General features: G+C 39.8%; 1 protein-coding gene across 1 annotated transcript; it reads right to left on the reverse strand.

Moving 5' to 3' along the window:
* Positions 1 to 700: 700 nt before the first annotated feature.
* Positions 701 to 16361, reverse strand: LOC113028388 (integrin beta-3-like). Its single transcript, XM_026178626.1, has 12 exons — positions 16354 to 16361; positions 15955 to 16117; positions 15561 to 15722; positions 15364 to 15459; positions 12382 to 12471; positions 11806 to 11940; positions 8541 to 8985; positions 4776 to 4998; positions 4601 to 4701; positions 4350 to 4469; positions 1714 to 1880; positions 701 to 1171 (listed from the first exon to the last, which is right to left on the reverse strand). Exons 1-12 carry the CDS (start codon positions 16359 to 16361, stop codon positions 1103 to 1105), a joined length of 1779 nt encoding a protein of 592 aa, XP_026034411.1. The 3' UTR covers positions 701 to 1102.
* Positions 16362 to 17002: the final 641 nt, after the last annotated feature.

Below are 17002 nucleotides of genomic sequence, written 5' to 3' on the forward strand. Positions count from 1 at the left end.
AAACATGATTGCTAGAAAAGTTTTGAATGCATTCTGATCAAGCTTTGTAGGGGTGTAAAATTTGTCAATGTAATGATTTATTGGTGGAAAATTGACAAATCCGTTTTATAAATTAGAAACTATGATTCTTACAAGTGTGGTGTTTATGGTCAACATATAGAGAGTACCATATCTGAAGACTTAAACCTCTTTTTGACTTCTGACATTACCTTAAAGCTCGACAGAGTGATCTTAAGGTCAAAGTGGTAATAATGCTATGTAGAGCTATTTACAACGATGTTTCTTACTACCATTGTCTGTATTTACAACATATAGGTATATAGGAAATGACATATGATGATATATTGGGATTTCTGATCTTATTTGACTTCTTCAAGGTCAAATAAGATGAAACTTTCATAAAATAACTAGCTTCAAAAGTTGATTCTGTTCATCTAGATGTAGCGTTTTCAGTGGGTGAAACGTTTCGTTACTCATCCAAATGACTATCCTTGTATTGGCAACATTTAGGATAAAATACTGGTATATGGGGTTTCTAAATATCACCTTAACATCTGCATCCAACTATCCTGTCACATATGACCTCACTTTCACATTTCACATTTTCATATTGACCCCAAAATGTGTTATAAACTGCAAACATCTTAAAGTACGATTAAAAAGAACAAAGATAACAAAATTAATATGCACAAAACACAAAACTATCCCCTTAAAAGTGCCTCGGTGAAGGTTTGCACTCTCTTTGTGCTTCTCGTTAAATTTTGTGCTCTTGATTTCAACTTTTACGATTTCAGTGGGCTCTCAACGGATGGACAAAAAGCTGCTTTTGGAGATCTAAACCTTTATTATGGGCTGCACAACAAAACAATTCTCATTCAAAACAAAAAAACAAACACCTTATCTAACATCGTAGTACAGGTGGGTGTTTTGTCTCAAATCCCTGATAAAATGTCTCCTCGGAATGATTTCTACATATTTACAAGCAAATAATTATTAGTTATTGCGTGACAGTAGAGGCCTGCACATGATTCGCTGCCTTCTCAGAGAGGATTGTCGAAGTGCATTATTTCCATCCTTTATTCTTCAGCTTTGTTCAGTAGCGTCAGTCTTTTCCTCTGTATGTGATGTTCGTAAAGGTTGATGTCGCTCCCTTGTAAAGAGGATTGTGCCCCTGTTAGTCAAACACACACGAGGAGATACGAGTCAAGGGGCGGTTTATGGTAATGACACAATAGAAAAGTCCACATTTAAAACAGCTATTTCATGTCATCATTTAAGCAGACATGCTAACTTGAGTGTGTGGTTTTGTGTTACTTGTGAGCAACTTAAACCTACTGTGATTCCTTGTGGTTTGAGGCCTGTGGGATTTAGTTGTGTTCTTTAGGCCACAAACAGGCTTATTACCAGTAAAGGCTGATTAGCGCTGGCTAATTTAAACCCAGCCCTTCCGTTGGCTGCTTTTTTGTTCTGTTGGTAGTAACAGCATGTAACAGAAATAATAAAAAACATCTTCAGACAACGGGAGCAAGACACTGCGTGTGTGGGCTCTTTGTGTGTGTGTGTGAGTATGTGTGTATAGGAAGGTGCAGGCATGTTTGCATACTTGAGTGTGTGCAAAGACTGCATTGAATCCTCAGTGCTTTCTATGATAATATTAAACAAATGCTGCACTTGCAGTTTCCCAATTCACTACTTCAGAGTCCGTTCACTTACTGTTTCCCACTTGGCGCGAGCGCGTTCTTCCTCAAATTTGGCAAACTCCCGTCTGTCGTGGATGGTAACCAGCAGCTTCCAGATAAGCAGAGCGGCCAAGCCCAGGAACAAAATGGCTCCTGCCACTGACAGAAGCACTACCAAAATGTCTGGACCCTTGGGGCAGTCTAAACAGAAGGAGGAAGTGATAAAGGAATGAGCAGATAAGCCAGAGGTCAGGCCAGAGGAAATGATTTTATAACTGTGTTTCATCTCTGGTTCTTATTGATTTAATCTCGCTAATATCGCAACGTAGTCCCCTACTAACTGCAGTGAGTTTTCAGAGTCAGCGGTTATAACGCCTGTTATAAAGGTAGATGTACAGCTTTAAACTTAATAGCATGGTTCTTTTTAGCATGGCTGACAGTTTTCTAATTGCCATCAGGTTTTTAAGTGACGGAAGAGAACAAGGGAAGCGTAACAGTCCTGAACAGGATGTTAAAGACCAGAGAGAAGAGTGGAAGATGGCCCAAAGTGGAAAACGGTAACATCTTACAGCAAGGCCACAATCCTCTCCTCCCTCACTGCGGTCAGGCAAAACTCTCCAGTACTCTGATTTGCACAATGTCGCACAATGACGGGCATTACGCTCCTTCAAAGAGTCACGGACATGAACCACTTCAAAAGTGGAACAACTCATCACATTTGCTAGCCTTGTTCGCATGACTAATTTCTCTTCAATAATTCCCCCAAGTTTTACAGTCAAGTAGAGGGACTGCGAAAGTTTAAGTTGCTTGTAAGGTTTGGGAATTTGAGGAGCAAAAGTGTCTTTTATATCTCTCACAATCTCTTACAGTAGTTCACTAATGTTTTGGCTACAAGTTTTGAGGCTTAATTAGTCCCCAGAGTGCAATCTTGCTCCAAAAAAGGTCTGCAGAAGTTCCTACAGTATGAGTTATTTCACATGAGAAACTTCTAGATCTTTATTTTTCCACTGCGGTCTACTTGGTCAATTAAAGCGTATGTGACTCAATCAAAAAAGCTGATGAACTGAAAAATATTTGAGCCAAAATGTGATGACAGATATGAGGTAATCAAATATTATTCAACCACCCCCATATGGTCCTAAATTTAGAGTTCTCAGCATAAAGAAAATGACATTTTAAAGTTTTTTCTTAAGCTTCTCAAAAATGTGTAATGAATTAATACTAATCACACGTAGAAAGCATCAGCATTATGTGAATTTCTCCCTGAGGATGAATAAAGCATCCATACATCATTATTAACTTATTTTCTGGTCACCAGATGAGTCTCAGTGTGATATTTAGCTTGAACCTTTTATTTTTAATGCAATCTGATGCAAGCCTACTATGAAGTTTTGTCATTAAAAAAGTGTTATGGTGCTGCAGTGAATAAATATGTGGTACGCATGTATACACCGGACAACCAAATGATGAGGCGAAAGATGCCAACGTGTTAAACAGTAAGAATGCTCCTAGAGCTGTAATGCTCTATGGGTTCCTCATAATGTCGGTATATCTGTGTGGCGTGTGGTTACATGCACATATGCACGTGAAAAGCGGTGTTGGGCAACCAAAGCAACGAGGGCGAACTTTTACAGCCAACATCAAAGCTGCTCTCATCTTCTTCCTTCTATCATTATAAATTAGCTCTACTTCCTGCTCTTCAGCCGACCCTTTAATGCTCATAGCCCATCAAAGTCTACATGGAAATCAGTCTTGACTGACACTATTGATTAATGTGATTTACCAACTTTTTCTTATGTTGTCTCGATTTTTTTTTTTAAAGCTTAGACAGCTTTGAAGGGTGAGTGATACAGCTTCACATTTCCTTCGCTGTTCTTTTGGTTACTTATTTTCTTCCATATCCTCAAGAGGAGAGCACGAGAGGGCTTTCTCTCTGCGATATGTATAGTCAGCATGTTCCCAGAGGAGCTGGGCAGCTATTTACAGCCCTCTTTGACACGGCAGGGTGCCCCGTGTTCAAGGCAAATTGTGGTGTATTTCTCTGATACCCAGTTGTGCTTAAATTAAACACACACATTCATTAAAAGTAGACCCAAGTACAGATTTTCTCTGAGGGCAGAAAGCTATTTTACTGCCCCACACTTTTTCTATTTGGCCACTTAACAAGTGAGAGAGCAGGCATCGGGGAAGTGACAGCTTGTAGTTGGGTGAACACAAAGCACTAAAAAGTTTTGCCAGAAATTTAAAAAATGCAGATGATGGTGAAAGATTGTTATTGCAGGTTTATCCTCATCTATTCAGCATTTGTGTTGATTACATCTGGTAAAAAAAGCAACAGATTCATATTTATAACCCATAATATTAAATTACATTAAATTAGCAATTAAAAGTAGAGATGAATCTATTGACTGGCTAGGGAATGGAATCAGATTACTCCCTTTCATGCACGTACAACACGTACACAGTGGCGCAGGCAAATAGTTGCACGTGTACTCACAGTCATACACTAACATGAGTGAAGACGCAAGTTTGCCACAGTAAACCATGGGGGGGAGTCACTATGAAAACATTTTTAACAAAAAACCTAATCACATACTTAAAACAACCATACCCAGCTATAATGGACATTTTAAAGAAGCTAACACCGGCAAAGCACTTAATGTTTCTTACCTGGCTCTTTGACAACAAAGAGGATGGATTTGCCACTGGCATCTTCATAATACTGAAAACGCTCCACGCAATCGTTCTCATCTTTGTAGGTGCAATTCACCGCATTTGTGTCATGGAGCTCTGTGTGGAAAAATGTTGACGTTACATTACAAGTTAGACAAAATGACCCCTTTAATGGATTGTTCCACCTTGTGCATTTATGGAATTATTATTAACATTAACCAGCAGTGCCAAAATACAAATCATCTCACCTAATTCATCCACAAGAACAATCTCATCCTTGCAGATTCGAGAGCAGGTTTTGTCCTCAATCAGTTTGCCCCTCTTGAAGTGCTTACACTCCACACACTCCCTGTTAAAATGTAAAATATCAACAATCAGTTGATTTAAAGGAGCTAAATTGAATATCTCTGTATGTAAACTCACTTCTTCATGGTACAGGCGTCGGGGCAGGTGGGACACTTGTCACACGTGGCTCCGTAGGCACCTGGTTGCGTGCACTCGCAGGCTCCGCACACGCACTGACCCCTCCCACTGCACAGGAGGCCCAGGCTGGACATACAAGTGTCTGTACGTCTGGAGCAGTTACAGTTCTCACCCTGCCAGTCTGGTGCGCACTGGCAGAAGCCACAGTTACAGACACCGTGCCCTGAGAATAAACAAAAAACAAGAGGAGGACAATGTGACAAGAAATTTTATGTGAAAAAGAGGGCGCAGCACGAGTTGGGGAAGAAGGACGCTTTTGGCATCTGGGATGGTTGTAACGTCAATCATTTGGCATCACATAGTTTACACACTGTCTTACACAAACATATTTATTTTGTTGCAAGTTTTGACAAAAGCTTATACACATGCTCATTATTTTCATGACTTTATTATTAAAGAAATTAATGTTATGTACCATTTTATAATCTGCTGGGCGTAAGGTACCTTTACAAACTCTCAAATTTAAAATAAATGCAATTGGGTAGTCCTTTTTTAGGTGGTCAGCATGAGTTAGTAATGGCTGGCCACTGCTTATTAAATGGTTATGACTGAACTAACCACAAACCTGTGTCATACAATTCTTTTTGCCCTATTTACGGGCTCTTCTCTGTACCTTGAAAAAGATTTACCATGTTGCTTAGCCTTCAAACACTTCAAACCCAGCATCTACAGCCATGCTGAAGTCAAGCTAGCATTTCATGGCAATAATAATAGCCAGAAATCTAACCCAAATTAAATTTAAAGGTTTAATTCAATTCAGTTTTATTTATAAAGCACCAAATTCCAACAAAAGATGCCACAATAATCCAGCAAAAACCCAACAATTAGAAGACTTTTTAATTGTAGCTAGTTAAAAATAAGTATTATTTCTTGCAGACATTCAGTGGTCCTGTAAGTTCATGACTTTACACTGGAAACACTGGAAACCAGAAGCGGAATATTAAACTGCTAGAGGTTAAAAACCTATTTCACTGTTTGTCTGCGGTGACTGCATTGCTTTTATATTTGGCTGCGTGATGAAGCGCATATCTGAGCAAATTTGTACACATTGTCTTTTTGTTATTCCACGAAACTCTGTGTGAATGTGAGTGTACATGCCAGTAAGAGAGACGGGGCAAAAACATTGTGGCTTTCCACCACAAAAAACAATGCCCAGATAAACAATGACACAGGAAGCTGCTTGGCACAGTCTAACTGGATAAAGGATGATCCACGGATAAACTGTCATTATCACATGGCCACAAGACCTCTAGCTTTTAATTAGATCATTCTGTGGAGGAAAATACAATGGTCCACACACTGAATAAGATATTTCAAGACAACAGAAGACTATGTGTGTTCTGCACACACATAGTCTCTGAACATTTCCAGTACTCTCCCTCTTGGCCAAACATGAGTTTATTTTTAGCGTCATTACACCACACTAGCCAATGAGTAAGAATAAAGGTATTTTCATGTTACTCTATGGACTTTGGGGTGCACAGGAAAACATTTCCTTGTGAGACCGGCTGAGATGGATGTGGATAGTTTTTAGTGGCATATGAGCTCTACTTAAAAACTACCTAATACAAGCTGCTTAGCAAATAAATTCAACCTAAATAGCATCAGGAGGTACTAGTGCATAAGTGTAATAACACTATGTCTACATGATATGAAAAGTTGCATTTGTATCAAAATATCTGTCATATAATTAAAAACAAAACAAAAACAAACCAAGAAACAGAACTGAACTATAAAAACGAAACTCAACTGATTGAACCCATGCTGGAAACTAAATTAAACTAAACAGAATATATAAAAATGTAATGTAACATTGTGAAAGCTGTTCACCAGATGTGGAGTTCAGGGTCAATTAGCTTAGTTAGCTTAGCTTCCTTGTTAGCAAAAAGCAAAGAAATAAAGCTAGCCTGGTTATCCTTGCAGCTGTTGTTTTTAATTTTCTTTTGGCACAAATTAAAAAATGGGAAAAATAAAACAGTAAGTTTTTAAGTAAGTTTGTGATCTCTGCACTTGGATAACATTTCCCCCTGCGTTCAGTGTTTATGCTAAGCTAGCTGCGAACAATAGTAAGAACGTTAAAAAAAACAAAGAAAACTTTATTCTTACTTTGTTGCTGTTACAAGACTGCAACAGACAGTCATAAAAAACACCTCACCGATCTTATCAAAGCATTCAAATGAAATAGTAAAGACATTAAATGCTGGTAATGTTGGGTTTAGTTTAAGGGAAAGTGGCAAAAACTGATTACATGTTGGATTTTTACTAATCGGGTCCTCATTAATGGGGTTTGGAATTAACAACACGCAAGCACTGCATTAATGACACGAGATTGATCATTTCATCAAACTTCTAAAGCAATAAACTTTTTTATTTTTTTTTACCATTACCTCTATTCTAACATGAGCCAAAATGTCTTGCCAGCAAACCCAATGATGCTTAGTCTCACGTGCATAATAGTTTTTCTTGAACATGTAGGCATTTTTTACATGACAGCATGTGATGTCATTCTGATACTTTCATGGTTTTGACACAGCAGCATGGTTTTTATTTAAAAGCACTAAAACATTGAAAGTAATAAAAAGTAAAGTGATAACCTCACCTCACTGTTTGAAAATCTCAACCACAACAAAGACACAAAATCTCTTGCGTAGAAGAAAATCACCATCAGTATGTTTTGTTGTGTGTTCATGAATCCCTTCAAATTCTTTAGTACAAAAGGTTTGGATGACACAAACATATAACCTGAGCTGACACTCACACGTAGTGCACATACACCAAACCAGATGTTTATTGTGAATGTAGCCCATATCCAGAGGGGAGAGTTTTTACTGTATATAATTCTTCCCAGATGAGGTGGGTGGCAAGTCAGTGTGGTGAAAGGGACAAACGACCTCAGCTATAAAAGTGCGCGCATTCTACAAAACTCTACCACAACCATACAGAAAAATCAAGATAGAAGTCAGTGGGTCATTTCGACCCACTACAGCTTTCGGGGGGGAACAGCTAAGGTTGGGCTATCTCTTGGCTGGGTATATCTCAGTTGTTTGCCAGCAACTTCACAGACCACTGTGGCCGGCCAAAAATAATAATAGAAAAAAAGTCCAGCACATACAATCTCTCCTGCACTACTTGCTGCCCTCACTAAACCCCAATGCACCATTTTGAAGTTAATCCTTGAACAGAGCTACTCCCATTTCTAGTCTTCCTTTAAAAAGCAAATACTGGTTAATAATTAAAGATATCTACAGCAGGAAATTGAATATTTATAGGGAATAACAGACTATATTAGACTGTCTTAATATTTTTTGTAAATGGACTGATTCTTATATAGCATTTTTCTACTCTCCCGGAGTACTCAAAGCGCTCTATACAACATTCACCAAATCACACCCGTTCTCACAATCACTTTCTCTTTACATAGTGCTTTCTAAATACATTCATACTCTGATGGGTGCATCGAAGAGCAACTTGGGGTTAGTATCATGCCCAAGTATACTTGACATGCAGACTGGAGGAGCCAGGGAATGAACCACCAACCTTCCACTCAGTAGATGACCTGCTCTACCTCCTGAGCTACAGCCTGTTGACTAAACTGTTGACCATTAAGCACATCACTGATTAATACTCATTCATTTAAAATCCTAAAGCAAAGTAAATACACAAGAAGCCTGCATGTCTTTCTTACTGTAACTCATGAGGCCTTACCTGAGCAGAGTTCTCCCTTGTAGCGCAGGCAGTTGAAGTCATCACACTCACACAGCTTTCCCCACACTTTCCCAAAGTCACTGCTGTGGCACACGCACTGGCCACACACGCAGTCTCCGCGGCCGCTGCAGATAGCCGACTGAGGTCCTCCGGATCCTGCAGGTCCACTGCAGCGATCCTGCGCCATGGGGTTGTAATCGCCTTCGGCACATTCGCAATGTGGTCCTAAGCGACCTGGGTGGCACAGGCATATGCCACACTCAAAGGTGCCATTGCCGTTGCTACATTTGGGGCTATCAGGCTGGGCTTTGGCCTGGCACTTGCAGTCGCACTCAAAGGTGACAGTGATGGAGAGGGCATCCTTGAAGCCCACAGGTTTGATGATAAAGGTTTTCTTTTTTTTGGATGGGCAACCACGAGCACGAGCCTCCACACTGAAAGAGACCTGCCAAAGAGCACAGAAGCGTAAAGAAAAAAGGAGACACTTATACTAATTTTTACTTGTTTCTTTTTTTTTTTATGGCATCCAGACTCAGCATTATCTAATCGCTGTCAGAGAAAACAGCACAAAGCAGATGTAACACAAGGAATGCCTCCAAATGTATTTAGTCAAAGTAATTGTTCATTCAGTGTTGCATGCCAGATCTGGTAAATGTGGGGAGTTACTACATCTGGAGAGATGGCCATATATGGAAATAATAATACCAGCTGAGGTAAAGAGAAAGAAATGTGTAGAGGCCAGAAAATGTCACCTGGAGTGAAGAAAGACAAAGAAAAATAGCCATAGACGCTTAGATAAAGAAAAATGCAAAAACTAACAAAGAGAACTATTTAAAAAAGGATCTTAAGACAAAAAAACATGAAGAATAAAAAATAAAGTTAGAGACTGTCATTTGTTTTTCCATCTTTTACTCCTTGACACTATGAGAAAAAGGGAAAATCCAACTCAGATAGAAGAAATAAGGGAAATGGAAACATACCAAAAAAAAAGACCCATATGGAACTAATTTGTTATTTTTGTTTATAGGGAACAATGGTCTCTCGAGATGGGTTATATTCTGAGTACAAGCAGAATCTTTTAAATATGAATTGTTAAAATATTCCTTGAAAAAACTAAATGTGTTTAGGCGACTGTGTCCTTCTTTAAATAATTACAGTAACAAAAAAAAACTACACTGAAAGTAAGTTAATTAGTCTCATGAAGGATGTTTTCCTGAGTGTGGCCTGTACAGTATGTAAACAATCACGATCACTGTACATCCTTATCTGAAACAAATAAAGCAAGGAAACAACCATGTACAGTCAACTAGGTGCGACAGAGGTTATGGTTAACACCTGTAGATAAAGATCACAGTCAGATTACTGCCTTTCTCCCCTTTCTGTGGTAATTCAGAATCTACCTTATTAATCCTAAATCTTCTTTTATGTGGGTAAAGTTTTTGGGCCACCTTTCTTTGGTTACTCATGTTGTGACTACATTGTAGAAAAAGTGCAGTATTAATCTGAATATATAACTAGCTTTATATGTAATACTCCATTTAGTCAAAATATCACTGAACAAGCATTGGCCAGCCATTACTAACTCATGCTGACCACCTAAACAAGGTCTACCCAGTTGCATTTATTTGAACTATTTTATATAACTGTTGATAAAGATCATAAGTATTGTGAGTATTATGAGTAGATCATGAGTATTACTGTTTACAGTAATGGGAAAAAGTTCACCCTCTTTCAATTCTAAGATTTTACACATGAGAACACAATACAAAGTCCTTAGCAGGTCCTAAAATGATTTGAATATAAGTTCTGATGAACAGCAACACATGAAATATAACACTGTGTTATTAGTTATGTGGCAAAAACGAAACCAAAATGGAGAAGCAGTGTATGAAAAACCATGTACGCCCATGTGCGGGCTAACGCCCACTCACATCCTCGGCCTTCTGCCCTCAGGAAATCACATGATAGGGTGGGGCTAGGTTTCACAATGAGTTCACCTGAAACCTTGGCTGATTGTGTCCTACACCTATTTTCACACCTTGGCTCGTGTCATTAGGTAGAGAATCATTAGGGGTCCCTATGGGGGACACGCCCATAGGGCTTAAATCTGGGACTCTCCACCATTTGACCCTAGAACTGAAGAAGCTTCTTAAGAGGTGAAACGTCTTCAAGCAACTTAAAGAAGTCCAGACGCTTTTCTTTCCAAGCTCCTTAGACTACGATGAGCTGGAGAACCATCACAGACATGTACACCCTTACTGTTTCCATAGCAACAGGGTATATAACAGCCAGGTCGAATTCATTTTCACTTTGGCAGATGGCCGCGCTGCCTGTACTGGAGGTTTCTTCCTGTTAAAAGGGAGTTTTTCCTTCCCACTGTTGCCAAAGCTCTCGCTCATATGGGGGTCATATGATTGTTGGGAGCTTTCTCTGATTTTTTTGGATTATCGTAGAGCCTTACAGTATAAGGTGTCTTGAGGCGACTGTTGTTGTAATTTGGCGACATATAAGTAAAACTGAATTAAATTAAATTTAATAAACTGATAATCAGTGGTTTGTGTAGTTTGTTGGTCTGGCGCATTCAGTTATGTGTGATTTCCAAACAATATATAATCCATTATTCTACAATGAGAAAGATGATTTATAAATAGCAAACATTCAAGCAGTTACCAGTCTCCCCAGGAATGGACTGTTGGAACGTCCAGTACTCAGAGAAACTGTAAAAAACACAACTCAGACTCTACAGGCCTCTTTTAGCATGTTAAATGTTAAAGTTTGTGACAGTAAAATTAGAAAAAGACTGACCAAGTATGACGTGTTTGGAACTTTTTCCAGGAAAAGGCCTCTTTCTCCAGGCCTCTCTAAACAGAACATGGCAGTATGGCTTAGAAATGCTGTGGGGGGGGACACCTTAACAAAGCGCTACATGAATGAAGGCTTGAAAATCTCAATTAAGGAGGTGGTCATGATGATACAAACTAATGAATCATGGGGCGTGCTTAGTTTTTTACACACAACTTCTGTTTTTGTTCATTAATCATGTGTTGCTGTTCATCTAATGAGATGAGGTTTAGTGAGATTTAGAACATGGTAAAGACCAGAGCTGCCTTATAAGAGTCCAAAAGTAAAAATATGAAAATGGGAACTCCACTCCAACTCATACTGTGGTGATTTTGCTGTACTGACCACAGATAGACGTACAGCCACGTCTCTGTAATATGAAGCCAAACCTTGTAGTTGCAGTGCAAAGTCTAGAAGAACTAACCGTATCTCCTATTTTGAGCCCAGAGCAGGATTTGAAGCCAGGAATGACCTCTCCATTCAGGCAGGTGGCGTTGAAGGAAAGAGACAGTTCCTCTGGGACGCCTTGCAGCTCCAGTTCCACCTTGGAACGAATTTTCTGACGGCAACAGAAAAAAGCAGGAAACACAAACACGCACACATAGCAGGTGGTTTTCAAGACGGGTCATTTCCTTCGCTTAAATATGAGTCAAACAAGTAACTCATAGCAAATTATACACGACATCTTACTGACTTCTCTAATGACTTTATATTTGAGTGTATATTGCAGCGCAAACAGCTAGAATTACTTTTCAGCTCATTCACCTGCATAATAAACTCACATTCAACATAAATAATGAAACCCAGCCAACAGCCTCCTACATTTGGTCAGCTTCACACTTCAGCCACTGGGGAATTTCTCCCGAGACTCTGACTCTACACTGCGTATGACTCACATGCTGTGGGTGTGTGTCAACAAGCACATGTCATCCCCTCAAACACTGTCTCGCCAAGGATGTGTGAGCGTGTGTGTCTGCATGTGCGTGTGTGTTGCACTCACTTTGTACGCCTTTAATATGAGCTGAATAACATTTCCCGAGTCATTGGACAGCGTTCCCACTGTGGTGCCAGGAATCAGCTCACTGTAGTTCTACAACGCACGCAGACAGAGAGACTGTTCTAATCCTGCATCATCAGGGAGTCTTTTAATCATTTATCGATTGCTGCAAATGTCATCTGAATCTCATTAGTTGCAAACATAGAATGCACCCATCCAATACCCACCGAATAAAGATTGCTAATTATTTGATATTAAATCATTACTGTCAAGATGATATTTTACTACATTTTCATTAGTTAATTTGTTCCAATGGATTGCTGTTATATTATCCATCCATCTTGTTGTCCCATTCATGGTTGTGGTAGGCTTACCACAGGGTGCTATGTGACAGACTGCACAGGATAACACAAAGAGACAGACAACTATTCACATTTACATTCACACCTTTGGGCAATTTTAGAATCACCATTTAACCAAACTCCACCAACTGCACGTACAGAATGTGAAAAAAAAAATCCATGAATCCACATGGTAGGATTTGTAAAGAATTTATTCGTAAATCAGGGTGGAAAATAAGTATTTGGTCAATAACAAAAATACAACTCAATACTTTGTAACATAACCTTTGTTGGCAATAACAGAGGTCAAACGTTTACTATAGGTCTTTACCAGGTTTGCACACACAGTGGCTGGTATTTTGGCCCATTCCTCCATGCAGATCTTCTCGAGAGCAGTGATGTTTTGGGGCTGTCGCCGAGCAACACGGACTTTCAACTCCCGCCACAGATTTTCTATGGGGTTGAGGTCTGGAGACTGGCTAGGCCACTCCAGGACTTTCAAATGCTTCTTACGGAGCCACTCCTTTGTTGCCCGGGCGGTGTGTTTTGGATCATTGTCATGTTGGAAGACCCAGCCTCGTTTCATTTTCAAAGTTCTCACTGATGGAAGGAGGTTTTGGCTCAAAATCTCACGATACATGGCCCCATTCATTCTGTCCTTAACACGGATCAGTCGTCCTGTCCCCTTGGCAGAAAAACAGCCCCATAGCATGATGTTTCCACCCCCATGCTTCAGAGTAGGTATGGTGTTCTTGGGATGCAACTCAGTATTCTTCTTCCTCCAAACACGACGAGTTGAGTTTATACCAAAAAGTTCTACTTTGGTTTCATCTGACCACATGACATTCTCCCAATCCTCTGCTGTATCATCCATGTGCTCTCTGGCAAACTTCAGACGGGCCTGGACATGCACTGGCTTCAGCAGCGGAACACGTCTGGCACTGCGGGATTTGATTCCCTGCCGTTGTAGTGTGTTACTGATGGTGACCTTTGTTACTTTGGTCCCAGCTCTCTGCAGGTCATTCACCAGGTCCCCCCGTGTGGTTCTGGGATCTTTGCTCACCGTTCTCATGATCATTTTGACCCCACGGGATGAGATCTTGCGTGGAGCCCCAGATCGAGGGAGATTATCAGTGGTCTTGTATGTCTTCCATTTTCTGATGATTGCTCCCACACTTGATTTTTTCACACCAAGCTGCTTGCCTATTGTAGATTCACTCTTCCCAGTCTGGTGCAGGTCTACAATACTTTTCCTGGTGTCCTTCGAAAGCTCTTTGGTCTTGGCCATGGCGGAGTTTGGAGTCTGACTGTTTGAGGCTGTGGACAGGTGTCTTTTATACAGATGATGAGTTCAAACAGGTGCCATTCATACAGGTAACGAGTGGGGGACAGAAAAGCTTCGTACAGAAGACGTTACAGGTCTGTGAGAGCCAGAGATTTTCCTTGTTTGAGGTGACCAAATACTTATTTTCCACCCTAATTTACGAATAAATTCTTTACAAATCTTACCATGTGAATTCATGGATTTTTTTTTCACATTCTGTCTCTCATAGTTGAAGTGTACCTCTGGTGCAAATTACTGACCTCTGTCATCATTTTAAGTGGGGGAACTTGCACAATCGGTGGCTGACTAAATACTTTTTTGCCCCACTGTAAATGGTAAGTGTCTAAGTGCTTTCTATCTAACATTTACACCCATTCAAACTCTGATGAACCCATCAGAAAGCAACTCAAGGTTCAGTATTTTGCCCAAGATACCAGAGTATCCAAAGAAAACCCACAGACTCCACACAGAAGGGCTCCAGGTGGACCTTCTTCCTGTGAGGCAACATTGCTAACCACCGTGCTACCATGCTACTGAAAATTATAAACAGTAATTTATACTGCAAGTAAAACTAATGCTAAAATATTTGTATGTTTTTTCAGTTGTTTTCTGAGTAAATGGCAGAGCAAGTACAAAAAGAAAAACCAATAGTGGGTATTTAGAGAAATTAAGCCACTGTTTCCGCTAGCTTCTGTGGTTTGGTTGATTTTTTCAGTTGCGAGTTATTAGTGCATGAAAGTCGCATGTACCCAGTTATCTTTTTGTGACTTTACAGTCACATTTTTCTTTCATTTATCAGTTTGACTCATTTTATGTAATTATTATATTTTCTTGTTTTATTTTTTATTTCTGTTCTTAGCCTCTATGACTGATTCCATGTTTTCACCTGTAATTTCCTGCTAATACTAACTTTACTGGGAAGTTCTGTGGGTCAGCTGCTGTTGTTTTTAAATGTGCTGTATTCATAAAAGCTACTTGACTCGACATGCAACAGTTTCCATCCAGTAGCCAAAACTATGTATAAAATACTGTTTGACACCAGTTGGATGTACTAGTGTTTCCAGTTTTGGAAAAACTGACTTTGTCTCCTTCGGTGTCTGAGTAGTGTGCAAACAGTGATTTCCAATGCAGCTTCCAAGAATGTTTCATTTTTTTAAAAAACAGTGAGGTTCAGTGGACTTCTCTGAAAACACTACTTCTTATTAAAAGAGGATATTTGTTTTCATTTTTAAAAAATGCTTAGTTTATGTTTGCATTTTTTGTTTTTTGAGCAATTATGTTGTAACAGAAGGGGATCGTGTCCACTGCAGAGCTCCTCACCTGGTAAAGGGCAACCACAGGGTTGGTGACTGCAAAGATGAGGTTGATGTTGTTCTCTGACATCTTCTCCGTGATCAGAGCAAGAGATGGATAATCCTGTGGTAACAAAAGGACAATGAAGTTAGCACATACCGCTTACGTGGTTTCCCTTCATTGCCGTCTGTGCACACAAATACTCGGCTTTAATATGTGCTAACCATGGTCGTAGACTTGCTGTACATATTATCAGAGTTCAGGTGGCATCGTCCATCGTTGGGCTGCACGATTCCAGCCAGACGACCATCCAGAGCCACGTGAGTCTTTGCGTCTGAGGTGAAGATCAGAAGGTGGGAAGCATCTGGACGCCAGCCGATCTGCTCCTGGTTCCCATCAAACCAGGTAACAGAAAAGGAGGAAAGTAAACAATAAAGAATTTTTCAGTTCTTTTCAAACAGCAAATCTCCTTCTGATTAACTTAATTTTACCACCCAGCCTTTAAATATTTCTGAGCTTAGATGTGCGTGACGGAGGAGTAAAAGAATGCCAAACCAAATCTCAAGTTATGTCTGTGAGAAGGGGAAACGTGTGTGCTCGTGCAGTCTGCCGCTCCACCTTGCACACAGCAGCCTGGATGATGGCATCAAAGCCTCCCTCCGGGGCATCTCGGTTTCTGGACACCATCTGCTTCTTCACCTCCTCCGTGAAGCGGCCTACTTCCTCCGTCAGAGACAAGACATGTTTGTAGCCAAACTGTGGCAGACAGGTGGTATTAATGCTGCCAAGTAAAGAGAAATTAAATGTTTACTTTGACAGACAGCATCAGGGTTCATCCAAAAGTGCTGTCAACTCCAATAACTGATGACATCTCCACCCATCACCACCCTCAAGAACAATGTTTATGCACAATATAATATGTATGTAAGAAGCAAACATGTTCAGAAGTCATTCAATTAGAACAACTGCAATTTTGTTATGAAATTGAATGCAAAATCTTTACAAAATGCAGTTTACCTGCACATGTCTTCTTGGTTGGTTATGCCTTACAAACCGGCTAACTATATTTTCACATTTTTGACATCACTGGTATTTTAATGTTAAGTAATATATACATAAGCAAGAGCGGTTAAGAGTGCAAGTCCCCCTGAAGGGCAAGGCCTATACCAAAACTTTGATGCTATATGCTGATGTCAGCATCGTTTTCTGTCAGTGTGAAGTCCTGTAATGTTGCATTGAAAAAAATGCTTTAAAAAGCTCAGATATAGAGAATGCTTATGTGCTACAATGACTAATAGTCTGGAGATGATCCAATGGAAACTAAAGCTTTTTCTTAATCTGAGTGACCCTAACCTTTGACCTATGAGCTACGACCTTGAACCATTACATACTAAAATGGTGTATTTATCTTTACCCATACAATAGGAGCAGAATTTGCTGGAATCTATAAGCTGCAAAAACTTGAGATTTTAAGCTATAGTCATGCAGTGTATGATTTTGCCAAACTTTATGGTATCATTGTGAAATTGTAGGGTGTCATAATTGAAACAATAAAATGTGTGTTGTACAGTTCTCTCCATGCCCGTTCTTATGATGTAATATTCAATGTGGGTTCTTGAAAATTTTTTAAGCTATCGCTAACCTTAGGTGCTAACAATGAGGTCAA

This window comes from Astatotilapia calliptera, chromosome 8 (genome assembly GCF_900246225.1).
Source record: "Astatotilapia calliptera chromosome 8, fAstCal1.2, whole genome shotgun sequence".
Taxonomy (NCBI): domain Eukaryota; kingdom Metazoa; phylum Chordata; class Actinopteri; order Cichliformes; family Cichlidae; genus Astatotilapia; species Astatotilapia calliptera.

Excerpts from the sequence above, each read along its gene's own strand:
- LOC113028388 (XM_026178626.1), bottom strand. Across the intron at positions 4,999-8,540 it reads CAAGGGAGAACTCTGCTCAG|GGCACGGTGTCTGTAACTGT; the intron begins GTAAGGCCTCAT and ends GTTTATTCTCAG. Across the intron at positions 1,881-4,349 it reads CTTTGTTGTCAAAGAGCCAG|ACTGCCCCAAGGGTCCAGAC; the intron begins GTAAGAAACATT and ends CCTTCTGTTTAG.